General features: G+C 41.4%; 1 protein-coding gene and 1 long non-coding RNA gene across 2 annotated transcripts in view; one reads left to right on the top strand and one right to left on the bottom strand.

Annotated features, from left to right (window-relative positions):
• Window positions 1–830: 830 nt before the first annotated feature.
• LOC131462496 (protein jagged-1b) overlaps window positions 831–18996 on the bottom strand; it is a 44768-nt gene continuing 26602 nt past the window's right edge. The window contains exons 4-14 of the mRNA XM_058633765.1: window positions 15351–15599; window positions 13575–13635; window positions 12368–12498; window positions 10433–10552; window positions 10180–10293; window positions 6280–6393; window positions 3947–4060; window positions 3529–3575; window positions 3192–3368; window positions 2238–2388; window positions 831–2163 (exon numbers count right to left, since the gene is read on the bottom strand). Of these exons, the coding sequence (XP_058489748.1) occupies window positions 1727–2163; window positions 2238–2388; window positions 3192–3368; window positions 3529–3575; window positions 3947–4060; window positions 6280–6393; window positions 10180–10293; window positions 10433–10552; window positions 12368–12498; window positions 13575–13635; window positions 15351–15599 (1715 nt within the window). The 3' untranslated portion in view covers window positions 831–1726. The remainder of the gene's footprint in view (window positions 2164–2237; window positions 2389–3191; window positions 3369–3528; window positions 3576–3946; window positions 4061–6279; window positions 6394–10179; window positions 10294–10432; window positions 10553–12367; window positions 12499–13574; window positions 13636–15350; window positions 15600–18996) is intronic.
• LOC131462519 (uncharacterized) lies at window positions 10217–16115 on the top strand. The gene is made up of 2 exons (XR_009240889.1): window positions 10217–10358; window positions 15389–16115. It is a non-coding gene; the product is annotated as an uncharacterized LOC131462519 (long non-coding RNA).

An 18996-nucleotide genomic window follows, 5' to 3' on the forward strand; every position in this document is an offset into this window, starting at 1 on the left:
CTCTCCATAGCTGTTTTGTACGTGTCTCATTTGTTCTTTTAAAGCTTTATACTGAACCAGTTATGCCCTTTATGATAATTTCCCTATCTACTTAAATAGCCTAAGGTGGCATGTGTCAGACAGATTTTAATGCTCCCTGATGCAAACGTGTGCTTTGAGGTATTGGGATGAATAAAATTGACCCGACACGATCCATTTTTCTCGGTTTCCGATTAAAAATAAAAACCTGCCATTGTAAAGATGAACTCACCTCTTGTCACTCGATATCTCAAGTCAAAAACAGCTGACGCTAAACAAAATGATATCGAAATGATTATTTTTGTTGTCATTTCCTCAAGGCCTCTGGAAATAACACACAAGAGAAGGCTTTAAATAGCCTGCCAAGCATGCACTTGGTATGCACGTATGCATATGTGTATATGGCGTGCCATGAAGCACTTAGAGTGAGTCTCTCTAGCAGTGCTGACTCCTCCCTCCAACAGCAAACGCAGTCATAATACAGATTAGAAATATCCATCCATCTTCTACAGCTTTATCCTCCACATGAGGTTCGCTGTGCCAATCTCGCTGACACAGGACGAAAGGCGGATGTACACCATGGACAGATTGCCAGTCCATCACAGGGCCACATAGAGACAAACAGCCATCCACTCTCACACTCATGCTCAATATAGAGCGTCCGAATTACCTTATCCCCAAATCTGCTTGTTTTTGGACTGTGGGAAGAAACCAGACAACCCGGAGAGCGTGCACGGGGAGGACATGCAAACTCCACACCAACCGTGTGGCCCAGATTATAAATATAATAGATCAAAATTTAAATGAAGACAGTAGGTAAATGGACCTTTATTACAATCCACAAGTGCTGGTTGCTCCAAATGGAAAGTGAAACGGGACAAAGAGAGCAAAGTGGTATACAGAGATACTCAGATACCAAACCACAGTACAAAAAGAGCATCAATATGTACAATATATTATATGTACAAAAAAACAACAAATTTTACACACGGGGTATGAAAAGAAATCATACATCTTTAACATACTGTAGTAGTACAGAGACGATGCAGGCAACAGTGTATAGTTTTGAAACAGTTTTGAGGGATTAAAAGCCTGTTCGGGGAGAACGCTCTCTCTTTTCACAAATGGATCAAAAGTGATTATTTCCTTCCTTTTCCCTACATACACTCATAATATACACTCACACTTTCTCTTTCTCTCTCTCACACACACACACACTCTCACACTAACAACGAACATGAACACACACTGTTAAATAAACGTCCGTCGGTTGCTCTCTCTGCCTGTCAGAGTTTCAGTGTGAAGCAGAAACAGAGGTCACAACATTTGTCCGATGGCACCGTGGACCAGGAAACATGTTGAGAGGCTCCTACAGAGGATGATCCTGTACTTCCTCTCGACAGCATGTCAGGCACTGCCAGGTGTGTCTCTACATTCATTTAAGAGTCTGATGAGTCTTTCAGTCAAACGTCACACACCCGCTGCCTCTCACAGGTGTCAAAATAGGCTCACAGACTTTTTGACCTCTCCTCCTAACGGCCTTCTCAGGTGACTGCCCTCAGTCAACTGAGCACAGTGAGGTTGAAGGGTCTCTCCATTTACATAACTGCAGTATCTGGAGAAAAGGACCTGTCAGTAAAAGAGTGCAGAGGATGCAAAATAAAGTAAAAAAAAAAAAAAACATAAAGCGCCTCAGATGCCTCAAAGGTCAGACCTCCAGTTCCTGGTTGTCTGTGTAGTGGAAGCGGTTCAACTTCTCCCTGTCCCGGTTTGAAATGTCCAGTTTGGGAGCGTGGACAGGCTTTAGTGCGGGTGAGGGGTGTGACGGGGCCGGCGAGGGCGGCAGGGTCAGTTCAATCTCCTCATAGCAACGTGAGACGGGAACAGGGGCCGGGGTGTGTGACAGAGTCGTGGCGGGTGGCACCAGGGGCACGGCACGGTCCACGTTTCTGATGAGGTTGACAAACTCCCTCTGGTTGTTGATGCCTTCTTCCTGCGGGACGGCCTGCTGCTTTTTCCGCTTACGATGGTGGTGGGAGAGAACGAAGGCGCAGACAGCACAGCCGCAGACCGTGACCAACGCTAAGATGCCCACCAGGATCATGTAGAAGCTGATGCCCTCGTGTGGTGTGTCAGACATGGCACCTGTGGACACAAAGGCAGAAGGTTTACATTTGATATAACCATTTATAAAGATGTTTTAGACAGTTTCTTCTTACCTGGACACTGTTGACCAATACAGGGATTTTTGAGGCTTGTGCACTGGTTCCCATAGTAACCCTCAGGACAGGCACATGTGTATCTTCCTTCTATGCTGTGACAAGATGCCCCCTGCTGGCAGGGGTTGGGATTGCACATATCCAACACTATCTAAAAGTATAAATAATGAAAAGATTAAGGGTGTGAGAGAGAACAGGCAACAGTTTTATGAATGCATTACAAGTCATTACAGGAGGAGACACCTTTGTAAAAGGGAAAACCTTAAGATCTAGTTCCATTATAAAAGACAGATTAACATTTTTTGTGTGCATATGAACACAGTCATTTAGAAATGCCTTCCTAAAGTGTTTATATATTGCAAAGAGGATTAAATTCACAGTGTTTGTTTTGATGCAAAAACACACTCAGGTGCCTGTTTGCAGCTACTTTAAGTTTCTTTGGCAGACAATATCACAGTTAACACCGTTTATTTGTACAAAAAAAGCTAAGGATGTCGAAAGATGTCCATTGGATTCTGCTAAAAGGTTCATATTAACATAATGTAAAAATAATGTCAATAGAATATTAATAATAATTGGTAATGTTTAATAGTCTCTGCATAGTATCTTCTTGAATTTCCAGCCATTTTTCATAACCTTACTGCTGTAGTTTGAGGAACATACTGTAAAGACCTGTAACTGTATCAAACCTGTAGTTAAATATTGCAACAAAAAATCTTGTCATTCTTTCTAAATATTTAAAATTAACATTTTTTAATCTTATTTGTATTCCTATGTGGTCTTAATATGCTAGTTTGTTTCCGGTAGTTTAGAATAAACAAAATAGTATCCATCCAGTCAGTTTTATTTCTATTTAGTTTTTATTTCCACTTTAATATCCACTTAGCTGCGTCTTTTAATCACAATACTCTCATTCTAAAACTATTAAGCTTGAAAATACGAAGAGTGTCCAACCTCACAGGAGACTCCTGAATATCCAGTGGGACAGATGCAGGCGGCTGTCTTTCCGTCCTTCTCCACACACTGTCCTCCATGAAGACAGGGGGCACTGTGGCAAGGGCTTGGACTATTTTGGCAATATTTCCCCAAGAAACCAGGTGGACACCAGCATCTGGACCCTGACACCAGGTCCTGAAGACGAGACAGAGGTGTGTGTTATTTCTTTTTGTAAAACAGAGAGAGCAATGATTGAGGGAATTGGTCAGTAAATGCAGAGTAAAGGAGAGACTGGAGGGAATAAATGAAGCAGACCAGTGTCTCCTATGCGGAGATGACGGGCACAGACACTCACCTCACAGCGTCCACCGTTCAAACACAAATCCTGACAGCTGCTGTTCCCTGCAGAGAGACAGAAACGCTATATTAAACTGTCACACAAAGATTGGATTATGTACCACATGCAACTATGATACTATACACAACGTTATCTTTGAAGGAAGACAGAACACAGGCTGACATGCATGAATCACAAGCTTGATTTGAACACATGGTTTTACATTACTGTGCAACCAGGATGCCAATATGTACTGTATATGTGCAATGTAAGGGGAGATACTTAAACATTTATACTGGTGAGTGTTATTTCTTAAGTCCATTTCAAGAATATCCTATGACTGATGACCTAACAAGGCCTTTTATGTTTCAAAGCTTGACACAGGATCACATCTCTCTCTCTCTCTCTTTTCCTTTCCTCTCCTCTCCAGACTTACTGATGTCACAGTTAGGACCCGTCCATCCAGGAAGGCAGTCACACAGGTATCCACCGATCAGGTTGCGACAAGAGCGGGCGTGAACGCATATATTAATTTCACACTCGTTGGTGTCTAAAAGGGACAAAGAAAATAGGACAGCATTTAAAAAAAAACCAACAAAAAAACATTGCTGAAATTCAAAATAAACACATTTTATCTCTGTAAGTGCTGAACGCACATTTAAAGAAAGCCTCGGTGGTACTAAGTGTAGTGTAATTGCATCTTATAAGTGTATTTTTATTGGTCCTGTCTTTGATATTAGTCTAATGTGACCTATTTGGAGTCAATGGCGTGACATGAAACCTCTTAATCACAGCATATGTCCGCCTTCAGTGAGTCTAAATGTCGTATGCAACAATGTCTTGTGCTAGAGACTAATTAGGACTTAGAATGGGTCGGTGCTAACACGTATGTTTTGCCATCTTCCTTGATTTCGTAATCACACATACAATATGAATCTTTAATGTAAAGAAGCTGTGACCTAGTGTAATGGCTAATGGGGGTTAAACTAAACTAAACTAACACTATCTTCTTAAAAATAAACAAACTGGCTGAGTCAGATTGTAAGGTCCAAGGTCAGTGGTGACGGCAGGAGTGCTTCCAACGTCTGTTTTTGCATCACACAAATTAAACTTCTCAGTGAAATAATACAAACATTTCAAAGCCATAACACATGACTCTAAATACAAGCAAACCAAAATTAAAATTAAATCGTGAACGAGGATTAAGTAGAGAGAATACCGTGCAGACGCCGGGGCAAACTTGACTTGACAAAGTGCCCGCCTCTCATTGATGCCGATGAATATAATATTTACAAATGCACAACGAACCCAAAGCCGTGCCTTGCAGCATCTTTCTTGCATCTCTTGTATTTGCAGTCAAACGCCCCTGCTGCGCCACAGCTTCAGTAAAGTTATGTGTGTTTATTCCCACCCTCAGCCAAACTGTCAGAGCCAGAAACCCCAGAGGGCTTGGCTCTGACACAAGAGGAGGAGGAGACTGAGACAGAAACGCTGAATGAATAAAGAGGAAGTAGCTAGTCAGTTAAAGGTAATCTAAACCTGTTACTGCCAGTGAGAGGTCTATTAGGATTTAGCATTGTGTTTGTGTGTGTGTGTGGGAGCGGTGTTATCTGTGGAAAAAGCTTGGGGGTTTTGTCTGGAACAGGAGAAAATGTAGGGACAGAAGTCGACTAATGAAATAAGGAAAGTGATAGAAAATATAATTGCTTTTCATTGTTTGGGCCTCTGATGCTTTCCCTATTGGCTCAGGCGATAAAGCGTTTTATCACTTGCGTTTGAAAACTGTGTGCGAGTGTGTGTGTGTTATACTCCAAGCCTCTGACCTGTGATGCGGAACTATGGGGGATTATCAAGTGTCAAAGTGACATATCACTGTAACACAGAGGAGCAGGAGAGACTGTCATCCTGAAATATGTCTCCGTTTTTACTTCATAACCCCAAGCCTCTGTAAGTGAATGTACAGTGTGTGTGTGTGTGTGTGTGTGTGTGGTGATTCACCACCATATTCCCCTCTGAAATACTATATCTAACCCAACAACCCTCTGGGAGCTCTCTTCAATATGAATGAGCGCTGCAGCTGAGACAGTGCACTTATAGAATACTGATTCACAGTCAGGTTAGGTTTAAGGGACAATAAACATGCTCTGTTTTTGCTAATTTTTTTTTTTAATCAGATTAATTTTGCTTGAAGTAGGTTCAGTGGTAAAAGTCCTATGACTAGATTTCTTTGAAGATGATAACTCATCAGATTGTGTCAACGAATATAAAAACATTTAAATAAGATAGTTTAGATATAAGAATGGCAAAATCCTACTGTCATGGTTTGACTTTAAGCCAATAAATGATACTGATATTTCGCCTGTTCTTTACTGCTTTTACCCTGGATTACTAATTCTTCCTTAATTCACTTGTAAAGAATCTTGCCATTCAGTATAATATATTTATAATTCATATAAAATATAGAACCTGCAGCAAGTATTGACCCCTCATGTGCATTTATCATATTCATACATACACATACGTGATATTGTCTCTTTGTCTTTTTATCTGTATTGATTGCTTGTCTTCTTTCTTCCTATTCTTGTGTTTGTTTCTCTATTGCTTTGTATGTTTTTGTGGCTTTTCTTGTTTCTCTTGCATTTGTCTGTTGAAGCACTTTGTAGACTCTCCTTTTTTAAAAGAAAAAAGGTGCTATATAGTAAATAAAGTTGTTATTGTTATGTAAAAAATTGCTCTGACGTCACAGATGTTTAATCCTGACTCACTGACCCAGCTGGCATGTTCTGCCCGACCATCCGGGTGGGCAGAGGCACCGGTAACCTCCAACAGCTTCCTCGCACGTCGCTCCGCGTCCACAGGGGTTCTGATCACACTGTCTCACCGCTGGGGAGAGGGACACAAAAAAAAACAGTGTACATGAACTACTGGATTGTGAATTTCACAAATAGATTTGTTTTATTGTTTGGAAATGTGCAATTCCACCATGTGGACGTGTGTGATCCAAAGTGTGGCGCTGGTATGTGGGCGTGTTTTCATTCTCCTTTCTGCCGCTCTGGTTTCTGTGCAAACACTGATAAATACAATCATCTGCTGCACATACATGGCTGACACCTCAAACCTTTCCCAGAGAGGAGGGAGGGAGGAACGGGTGCATTTAAATAAAGCAAAAAAGGACGATGGGAGAAGAGAAAGACGCGGTTTTAAATAAAAATAGCGAAACAACAAGAGCTGCCACGCCTGAATCCACTGCTCTGAAAAGGAATTAAAAACAGATAAGGAAACAGAGGGAACATGAGAGCGAAGACACAGAGAAAGCAGTTTAGGGGTTAACCACGAATTACGTCGTGTAACACAAGTGTTTGTGTCAGTGGCATCATAATATTTCTCAGGCTTATTTCTGTGGTATACGTCTGGCCCCCAGGAGCTCTCTGCTCTTCTCATAACCCTTTGCCATTATCCTAACCCTAAACATTTTAAATCCTCCTGACCCCAAAGTCCAACCCCAAGCTTCTCCCAAAACTATGTAGAGAAATCATAACAAACAACGAAGCCTTTAATTAATATATATATTAGGACATAGGATACATACATGTGAGCCCCACTGTATATAAATTTAGGCAGATAACAGAGCTGTGTTAGCTCTGTTGTGGTTTTGGTTGTCATTCCCTGCAAGCCTGACAATCCTGTCGCTGTGTATTCCCCGAAGAGCCCCCCACAACACACACACACGCAGACAGAGATAGACTGGCATCCGAGCAACAAATAACAAGAGTGACAAACCACAAAGCGCAAATAAACAAGTCTTGTTGTTCTTGTCAGAGTGTTTACAAGCCAGCGACCAAACTGCACTGTGCTGTTTATCGGGATCGAGGTGAAAGCAGGCAGTGGAACACGGCTTGTTTATACACACACACACACACACACACACACACAACTCTGACAGACCACAGGCCTACATGATCCAAGCTCACCTGCCGCCACACACACAACACACGAGCGCTGACCTACTCACACACACACACACAGGCAGAAGGGACACGTGATTGAGCCTCATACAAGACAGCTCTGTTGTTACATGGCAGCCAAAAACATGCCTGACCTTTTTCCCCACACTTCAAAACATGGAAGTGGGTGATGTTACAAGGCGTGTCAGTGACTTCTTTTAAACGCGCTTTATACTTTTGATGAGAACATGGTAGAAGGATGTTGAAATGTAATATCTCCAGTCGTTTTAATGGAGAACATAGTCCTTATTTTTTTGATTTGAGACGTGTGTCTTTAAGAAAAGAAGATTTAAGAGAAAGTGAGAGAATGGGAACAAAAGATGTGTCTGAGTTACATTAATTACATTTGCTCCTGCTGCTTCACACAGTCTATCAGACTGTAAAAGTGCGATACTGAAAAAAGTACTCATTTAAATTATGATTACGGTTTGAATGCTAGGACTTTTCTTTCCATCCTTCCACAATAATTCAATTAAAATATCTTTAGTGTTGAATGACAACATGTGGTAAATTATCTGTAAACGCTTGACTGGTCAGTCGGGCTGAGACTTCATGTCTCCAGATATTGTCAACACACACATAGAGACGAACAACCATCCACTCTCATATTCAATATAGGTTCATTTAAAGTGTCCAATTAAACTAATCACCAAACTGAGTATTCAGAAAGAACCCATGCACACACAGGCAGAACATGCAGACTCCACACAGAAAGGTCTATGGGTTAACCGGTGACCTCCTTGCTGTGAGGCAATAATGCTAGCCACCAGACCACCGTATATGCCCCAGATAAATATCTATTATGGCTTAAAGAAAACTGTTCAACAGGTTCATGTAGAAATCTGACATTCACTATCATGTTTTCATGCAGTAAAAAAATCTATAATATAACTAAACTATGTATATATAGTATAATAAACTGTAGGTCAGTGTGGCTCCATCCCTCGTTGACAAGCCTACAGACCATAATGTCTTTCATGAACTGCTGTTATTATCAACTATTTATTAGAATTCTTCAAATGTCCAAAGCGAGACATCGAGTCTTTGCATGTTCTTTTAGAAGAAGAAAAAAAGTCGCCAAAAGTGATGCAGACACAATCCAACAACAACATGTCATTCCTGTTCTAAACACCATTGTGTATTGTTTTTATCTTCAGAAGTGGTGTTGGTTTTCCTGCAGAACAAACAAAATGTGATTAAATTACATTCGTTTGGCTGACGCTATGTTCAAACCGAGAACTGTAATTGTCTTCCATGTACACGTGACGCAAAGGGACTCGTTTGTCGCTGCACGGATTCTCACGTGTGATTTAAGTCTGTTTACAGCACTTACTTGTCAGCGTAAGAGCGACTCTGAGGAAAACACGTGGTCGGCAGCTGACATTCAGTTCAGCCTCGCAACTTTTCTACTTGTTTGTAAAGTAAAAAGTACCACTTTTGTTTTAATGGGGGGAATTCTTTGCCTTTTTTGAGGACAGCAGGCAGCAGATTGCTCAACAAAAGCATTTGCTCCATGTTACATCACTCTTGGTGTGAAACCACTTTATACTTGTTTTTCCATCACATCATGAACAATTTGGGGTTTTATTTGTTTTGCCATCGCTCTTCCATCTGAGTGCATTGTCACAGCTGGACAAAAACCTGTGCTTGGCCGACGGAGATGCGTAACTGCAACGCACCTGTGACACTCAGACACCAGAGAATGAACCCTTGGTTTAGTTTATGCATTAAAAACATGTAGTTAACAGTGTCCGTTCATACCCTCTGTCTACATTATACATTGGCATGTGTTAATCTTCAAAGCCTGGGCCAGAGAGTTACCTGGTTCTTCAATTTCCTCGTGCCAAGACAGATTTACCCCGAACCCTTTATTTAGGAGCGAGCGACAACTGAGCGATTTAGGCCTGCGTTCACTATCAGGGCAGCAGAGTCTTGGGAATGTTGTACCACTAGGTCACTTTACTTTATAGCCACTCTTTGATTTGGCTTGATTTCTTTGTTCATGCTGAACACCACGGAAAATGAGGATACAAATACATTTCCTCAAATGTAAATTTTAAATGTACACACACACACACACACACAGGTTTGCACAGCTATTCTTGTAAGGACAATGCACAGACTAAACACTGTGTTATCCCTGACCCTAACCTTGACCTAACCACAATTCAAATCTTAGCCGCAAACTTCCTCAGAAATGAGACTCTGCCTAATCGGGACCAGGTTTTGTTGGTCCTGACAAGGTCACTATGCCAGAAAAGGTCCTAAAGAGGTCAACAAACTAGCCCCTTAACTTAACCTTAACCATCACAACTAAATGCCTTACCCATAACCAAACAATTCTCACCCTAAAACCAAGTTTCGGGGTGACAGAATGTGAGGACCAGCCAAAATGTTTCCCACAATGTCCTCACAAAGATACCTCTACAAGAACACGCACACACGCGAGCGTGCGCGCACACACACACACTGCGAGATTGCCTGTGATTGGTTGTTATTGGATAAAAGCCAGTGAGTGACTTTAATCAATCCAACAGAGAAAGCCAAATTAGCCTGAACACGAACAGTATCAACAGCAATCACTGATATGTCTCGTCCTCTGTCTCGCCCCTCCGTGTGTGTGTGTGTGTGTGTGTGTGTGTGAGAGAGCGATAGAGACAATCACCGTCTGAGCAGGTGTTTCCGGTCCAGCCGTTGGTGCAGATGCAGCTGAAGCCCGTCGGGTCTTCCACGCAGGTGGCTCCGTTCATACACGGGGACGACAAACACGCGTGTTCGACTGTCGTTAGAAGAAAGACATAGAGGACGTGGAGGGGACGAGAAAAGAGATTTAAAATTTAAAAGGTAACATAGTCTAAAACTACTTTATTATTACCAAAGGAACGTGACATGGTAAAGATGCCTTCGTCCATAATCACCTATGTCACAGTTGCGTCCTCTGAAACCCTCCTGGCACTCACACTTGTACTCGTTTGGTTCAGTGTTGGTGCAGGTGCCACCGTTCCTGCAGGGCTGGTGTGTACCACAGTAGTTCAGATCTGACCCAATTGGAAAAAAGAAAGAAAGATGTATTTATACATTAGTACACGGCATAGGACAGCTAAAGAAATAAAGCTAAAGCTATATATCTCAGGTGGAGTCAGTGCAGGCCAGTAGCTGCAGGGCCTGTTGTCTCCTGTGTTAAGGCTGATTAAAGCTTTGCCTCTTCTAATGATCTCCTCCATGACCACAGTCTCTTTGTGTGACCACAGCTCTTTAAAGAGCCTCTGTGAACACATAGAAATAGCTTAGAGGACCCCACCTTGTGAAGAGTGCCCAGCCCAACATTCACCTTACCCAAGACTATCACCTTTCCTCTGCACAATACACCGTCCCGTGGGCATTCGCTCGGTTCCCAGATCCCGGGCTCCCACACTCACTGGACAGAGGTGGGAGGTAGAATCGGTTAGACTCTGCTACTTACTGCACAGTGGGAAATGTTTCAGAGGGAGAGGCCCAGAGGGAGCGTTGTCTTATTTCAGAATCTCAGAAGGTGTGGGAAAAAAAAAAACACCTTACAAACAAACTTAAATTGTACAACCTAGGGCTGTGTGTTTTGGCAAGATGACACGTATCCCAACGCAAGGTTATTGCGACATGTCGGGATACTTGAAGCAAGGACTTATATTAATATGTAATCTATTAAAACACGCGTAGATAAAATAACATACAGTTTTTTTATTTAGTGAGGGGAGTGCAAGGAGTGGGAAGGCGAGTCAAATGGTCAAAGGTCTGCTGCTAACTAGTGGTCGGAGGCCTAAATACAACATGAAACTACTAAAGAATAAAGAATATTTCCGATTAATACAGAAGCAAGAACACCCGGGTAGGCGAACCCAGTCGGAACAAGGGTCTTTCTGCATGGAGTTTGCATGTTCTCCCCGTGTGTGCGTGGGTTTTCTCCGGTTTTGTCCCACAGTCCAAAAACATGCAGATTTAGGGATTAGGTAAATTGGACACTCTAAATTGACCTGCGATGGACTGGCGATCTGTCCAGGGTGTGACCTCGCCTTTCGCCCTATGTTAGCTGAGATTGGCACAGTGCCCCCCGCGAACCTCATGTGGAGGATAAAGCGGTAGAAGATGGATGGATTCTCTTTCTATGTGTCTCCATCACACACAAACACACACACACACACAGAAAATACACATGCTCATCTTCACAAGCACGACACAGACTTCTGAACCTGGAGTTTAGCTGTGAAGAATATTGATTATATCAAATTACAGCAGTGAAACACAGCAAATGAAAACTATGTTGTCATCCATGACTAAGAAGTGATTAACACATTTAATGTGACTCTCAGCATTCACCACAGTGTTCCCAGTGGAAGTACCTCAGAGTTTAGCTCAGTGATTGATTCATGCCTCTGTTCTAATAAGCACTCAGAATCCATCAATTCGTCCACCACGAGCAATGTGCATTTTCAATTTCTTGTAATTTTAGGTTCGCTGAGAGTGAAAATGAGAGAAAAATGTATGACATATAGTAGGTAATACAGACCATAAGAACGGAAAATAAGACATTTGGGAGTTGTACTCCAGTCAACAGCCTTTTTTTCCTGTAGTCTTTATTTAAATTATTGATTCTTAACAACAGAGTACACTGTTTTTGTTCATTTTAGCAAGAAAAATGATGTGATGTCACAAAATGATGTGAGCATGACCGTTGGTGCAGTGGCTTCAGTTATATTATATATAGGAATGTTGAATTGAACAGAAGAAGAGAAACCGATTCATGATTTAAACCCCCTCTCATAGTAATATGAAGACTCTTCTTTCATGTCAGAAATGTATCCGGGCAAATATCTGACCTTTGTCACACAGCAGTCCTCCCCAGTTGACGTCACACACACACTGCCAGGGTTCGGTGCAGCTCCCATACACACAGCCTGGGAACGTGTCACACTGGTCACACAGAGGACCTTTCCAGCCATAATGACACCTACAGTAGGAGAGGACAGCGCATGGATTAATATCAAGGCTGGAAAATTACATTTAAATTTAAGTTACTAGTACATCGTAAACTCTGCCTTTTAAAATTCTTACATTTTTGGCTGTTTTTTTGTCTATACAAATGAAAAATATAACACATACATGGTGAAAGCGGTTCATATTGTTCAGTTCACATCCTTGCAATAGAATATAGCAACAGAATATACAGTAGTTACTGTTTTGATGGTGATGGTTATTACACAGTGAACATTAAAATCAGTCATGACACAAAAAAATCGTTTATCAAATAACAGTTGGCACAGTCGGAAACTGTCAGAAAAAGTGCAATTAGAATTTACCCCAAAGTGTTTAACAAAAAAGGCAACAAAACAAAGCAAAAAGCTTTAGCTTTAGTTAACATATTTCAGTTACACATATATTTCACATTAACAACAACAAGATCACGTTTATTTTCATATTCATAAATGTTACTTTGATTTGAAATGTTTAGTTTGAGACAGCGTAAAGCTTCATGCCTCATGACAGCTTCACTACAACAGTCATGATAACCTCAGGGACATTGTTCCTCAATATGACCGCACTAAAGCTGCCACAGAAAGTTGTTTTCAACTTGCTACAAATACTAACTTGTTCTGTGTGGGTTTCTGCTACAGCACAATTTAAGTAAAAAGGTATCCGTAATCATTTGAGCGGTTACATCCAGCTTTATTCTTCTGTATTTCTATTTATGAAGACATTTTATCTTGTACGACTACAGTGATCTCTGAGTGAAAGTAACCAATGAGTTCAGGCTGAGACACAGCTGTCTGGATCTCATTGGATTCCAAGCTAAAAAAAAAATCAATACTGTATTTTAGACTGGGTACGAACTATGAATCACTGTTGAGAAATGGTTGACGACATTACATACAGCAGAAACTGTGAGGCTGCACTGTAGCGACTGATTCTCCATGCTGTTTCCACTTTGTACGAGCATCAGTGAAAATGACCTATCAATCGTAACACGACTTTGTAAGAGAACTAAGTGGAAATAACAAAACTCCCTGAAGCAGTTGTGTGACTTACTTGCACTCTCCAGGAACAGTGCAGGAGCCGTGGGTCTGATGACAACCCTGCCTGCACACCGCTGTGAAAAACATGCGATAAAACAAAAAGAAAAAAGAGAGCCGTTAGAGACACGGAAACAGTAACCGTCAAACATTCTGGTTACTGGGCAGGTTACGCAACATATATCTAAACAAAGGTTCAAAACAGTTAACACCTAACAACCACTGATTTCACCAGGTATGTGAAATTAACATACACATATACACATACAAGTGACTGACTGAAAGTTATGTTGCACACCTGTGTTCTTGACTTACAGTCAGTGATACTCATGAATTCAAACATAAAAACAGTTCACTTTCACTTTCAGTGATTTTTGTTGTTGTTTTCATTCTGCCTCTCTTTGCTCTTTGTCACCAGAAATGATGAAACACTATTTGTATGCTGGGTCGCTCATCTGAGAACTGGCTCTGTCAAGCAACATTGTGAGAGGGAGCATTTGTTTGTATACAGCAGCAAGAAGCGTTTTTGTGTTTTGACACTATACTGAGAAAGTTGAACTCACTGACATACACTTTGCTGTTTGTACAAAATATTGACGGACAAACATAGAGGAGCAACATTCATCGGTTTACGGCCGCATTAAAGTGTGAAAAGTATATGAGTGCATATCTGCTGGAGAAGCTCTGCACCACACACACACACCCTCAAAAAGCTCTTAAAGGATGTCAGGACCAGTCCTCACTTTGTATGGTTTATATGATGTTTGGTACAAGAACACACACACACACACACACGTACACTTTAGTGGGGACCAAAGCAGCAGCTGAATGTCAGAATATTAACATATTAACAATATTAACGCTCCGGTATCTCTCGGTAACTGTCTTCATGTTCGCTGTACACTGTGGCATTTTTACTTTGTGAGATCATTTACATGAACAGTGAGGTTAGTCAGTGGCTTCAGCTGAAGAAGAAACTCCCTGACACCTTCATCATCATCATCAGTGACCTACAGGGAGTAACAGAGGGACCCTGCTAATTTATCAGCTTCCTGCTTCTCTGCAGTCCAATCAGCAACCTGCTGAGGAGGAAGCCAGATGAAGTGAGACAGGGCCGGGATGGGCAGAGTTGCAGGATGTCCTTAAACTAGCTGCGTGTCCTTCAGGGTTCCCATGGTTTCCACTCTGGTTTCCGCCGTTCACTTCTCCCATCACAACATGATGGCAGCGCTCCGAGGTCACGCAGCGAGGTCGTCCAACCAATGAGTCATGGACAGTCCTGACTGAGGCCTGATGGCTGTCAGTATTCCTCTCACTGATATTACTGGGATGGATGTGTGTACTAGGGACAGGTTCTTCACTTTTAGACAGTGAGGACATGTAGGAGAGGTTTGAGAGCGACAGCTCGATTTAGTTCTTAACTGTGCAAATGCTCACAATGTGTGTTTGTGTATGTATTTGTATGTATTTAACTCAGAAAAAGATATTTACTGGCTCATATAAAGATTGTAGAACCCACGTTTATAAAAAGAAATGCTTTCATATTAATTCAATTATCATTATGGTTTTATTTGTACCTATTTGTTACTTTTGTTTATTTTCATTTGAATACATTAAACAATGTAAGATTCCTCTGTTCATCAGAGAAATTAAATGAACAATCAACTAAATGTTGAATAACCTCATTTTCACAGCTCAGAAGTGTATAATGATGCTCAATTTATAAATGAACATTGCTATTTTTGTATGTCGGACAAAATAGTTTGACACAGTGTAACACATCTTCTCTTACCTTCTTTGCACTCTGACCCCGTCCACCCATCGATGCAGACCTTGGAGCCGCTGGGGTCACAGTTGAAGTGGCCGAAGAAGTCGTCACGGGCCCGGCAGAATTTGTTGCAGAAAGGTCCGTAGTAGTTGGCGTCACAGCGGAAGCGAAGGCGGTACTCGAGGCCGAGGGATCGTCCGTGGTGACGATACGTCTGCCACTGCTCACCGGGATTCAACATGGAGGAGAGGAGGACTCGCTCAATTAGCTGACCTGAGGGAAAATAGTTTATATAAATGTGAAAATGTAACACTAGATCTACTGGTGTTTATACACTGCTGTCGTAAAGTACAGTTTTATTTATGAGGCATGTTTCATATTCACATTTGGTCGATAGAAGGCTCAGCAACCCCCATGACCCTCATGTGGAGGATAAAGCGGACACACAAAGTATTTTTGTGGCAGCAACTCGTAATAACTCACTCATTTTGGTCATTTTTAGCAAATAATGAGGCTCTATTCCACTGTGTTATTTTTAGTTTCTAATTACTCTGGGCCGTTACTGAGCTGAAGGTTTTTACAGCTTCTCCACTGAAAACAATGGCCTTTGGCTACAAACACCACTAGTAAGAGAGGCCATAAAAAATAAAAACTATTAAGTGGGAGATGTTAAAACCCAGTCAAGAATTGAAAAGATTGTAACTGCAAATGATTCCCTGTGGTATGTGTCACTATTCTTTGCATGTGAATCTACATTAAAATATCGATCAATAAAGCTTTTAAATTCTCTGCCACTGCATGGTCATTTGGACAATTTTTCCTGGATACAACAATCAGCACTTGACCAGAAAAGCAAGCATTTAAACAGAAAACCTTTAAAAAAAAATAAATAATGTAATGTATGAATACTGACAGTGATTCAGTTGTAGGAGAAGACAAAAAGGGGCCGTGGGTGTGCAGCGAGGAGAGGGGGAAGCCTGGGCACCACAGATGAGGCCTGAGGCAGCGACTGTTACTCCTGACCCCCAGAGGGGATTTCCCACAGGCGCTGTCACCCCCAACTCGGATATAATCTGCCCTGACAAGGTATTAACGCAAATCACTGAAAATATGTGTGCGTGCGTGTGGGTGTGGGTGTATATCTGTGAATCTTGATGTAATACATATACGTGTGTTCGCAAGCAACGGGGGTGGGAATGAAGAGAAAGATTGTGAGATAGTAAGAGAGGGAGTTGATGGAAGCCTGGTTAGATTGGGAGAAATATAGAGGGTGTGTGTGTGTGTGTGTGCGTGTGTGTGTGAGAGAGAGTCAAACTGAGCCAAAGAGGAAGGGAAGCAGCTATTAGTACACACATAACAAACTGCCTGATGGAGAGATGAGATCATGGTGGTTTGACACAAAGGAATGAAAACAGGGGCACAAACTTGTCAGTGTGTGTGTGCTAGTGTGTGTGTCAGTGTGAATGTTAGTGTGTGTGTTATCGGTGTCAGTGTGTGTCAGTGTGTCGTGTGTGTCGTGAGCAGACACTGAGTGAACTGTCAGTTCAGCCAGTAGTCAAATCTGAGGGCCAGGTTCTCCAAACTCTCCGCATGCAACTGCAGCAGTGCATTGTGGGCTTTTAATTATTTTATGACTCTGGTATGTCAAAGAGTTCATTTCATTATCACCATTTCCTTGCCCAGAAAAAAGAGGAGAACAACAGATGCGAGAAAAGTAGAAAGAAATGAGCACATTAGCAGCGAGCACATGCAGTGAAGGTGTATAAGAGAGTCTGATTTCCTCTCTAATGGGATTAGATGAGACGGCACAGCAGAAAATGAGCACAAGTTGAGTGAAAGAGAGCAATTGCGAGATATAGAGAAAGGCTCAAATATAAAATGGGCTGAAAAAACAGCAACAATAAATTCTGAGCTGCTTTTTGAAATAATTCCATATAAGATAACAGAATAGAAGAGGCAAACAAACAAAGGGAACTCTATCTGCAGGTGGGAAGAACATTTCACATCTGTGGCCTGTAGTGATTGTTCCTCACTGCTTCACATTAGCCGTGAAATACTTGTGCCTGCAAGTGTTGTGAGAAAACTCTGCAGGAGAGAAGACATCTCTTTCTGATTCTCATCTCTATAAGAGCCAACAAATCGACTAAAAGGCTTTCTCCAACCAACATATCAGCAACGAGATCCTCACCCTGTAAAAATAAACATGTGTCCTCAGTTTAAAGACACGCTGGTCCGAATTACAAAAATTCTAATATTGAATTTAAGGGGCGATGGCCATTTTCATGCTGTGAGTGCTCTGTCTATAAAGGTGAGTCATGGGAAAACATAGCAGGAGATGTACGCTCTCACCCAATAAATAGCTGAAGACAAGGATAAGCAAAGAAAAAAATAAGCATCTGCTATATTTTAATATTAATCCAATTAATTACAGCAAACAGGCAAAACCAGACTGTAAATAAAGAGTCTTCAGCATTCCTTGGTGAAATCAATCAGGAAGTAAGAATATAGTAAATAGCCACCAGGGGGCCACTCCATTAGTTGCAAATCTGTTTGAATGGAAGTTCTCTCAATCCCTAGTGTGACCCTGCCTAAGCGCAAGTTAAAGTGTGTGAATAGACAGTCTGGTATAAAGTAACTAAAAGTAGTAAAGTTGAGAGTAGTATGTTACCAGAAAATGACTTTGGAAGAAGTTTAAGTCACTTCTTTATAATATTACTTAAGTAAAAGTCCTTAAGTATATGACAATTACTGTACTTAAGTATCAAAAGTAATGTGAGTGTGTGAGTGAATAGGCGAATGACAAAACTGTAGTGTAAAGCAGCAGTCAAGATAAGAAAAGGGATATATAAATCCATCCATTAACCAACTCTTCTTCTGATATTATGTGGTAGTAATGAGTAACAAAGAGAATTAGCATAAGTACACAATTCCTTTAGTAAATGTAGTGAAGTAAAAAGTAAAAGCTGCTACAACTAGAAATAAGAAAGTAAAGTACAGATATGTGTATTTTACTGTGTAGTTTTGTGGGCGGGGCTACACGATGCTCACCTGTGGGCATTTTTGTGAAATGGGCCTTAGGATAGAAACAAAGACATTCTCTAAACTCACACATTTACAGTGTCTGACATAAAGGACAGCACAGTATTTTATGACATGCACGATTAAGAGACACATTTCTGTTCTGCTCACTTGCAATAAATAAAAGAGCTTAGATCATGGAGCTGAAGTGTTGGCCTGTTTGCAGTTTGTCTGGCTCTGTTTATCATCCCATTGGACACTGTTTTTCCAGATTTCAGCAATTACTCTGGAGAGTTAGATGTCATTAGGGCTGAAGAAATAAGACCAAAAGACTGTGGAAATGAAACCAGAGCTGTTGAGAACCAGGAGTACTCTTCAAAAGACAAGATCTGCCCCCAGCACATTGACACCAGCTTCATTTTATTTAAATAAAACTCAGTGGAGGTCACACAAAGAACATCATATCTTCTCACCATTTCCAAGGATTGTTTAAGAGGGTACAGTCAAGGTTGGTAATCCTGTCTGATTAGTTTTGATAAGCCCATCCAGACTGTTACAGGACGCCCGTGTTTGGGCTGAGCTAAGCCGTCAGCCCAGTGACCGACTTTAAACCCAGTGTAAAAGAATATCAGGAGCTTCAGCGAAGAAATGG

Source organism: Solea solea, chromosome 7 (genome assembly GCF_958295425.1).
Source record: "Solea solea chromosome 7, fSolSol10.1, whole genome shotgun sequence".
NCBI classification, from domain to species: domain Eukaryota; kingdom Metazoa; phylum Chordata; class Actinopteri; order Pleuronectiformes; family Soleidae; genus Solea; species Solea solea.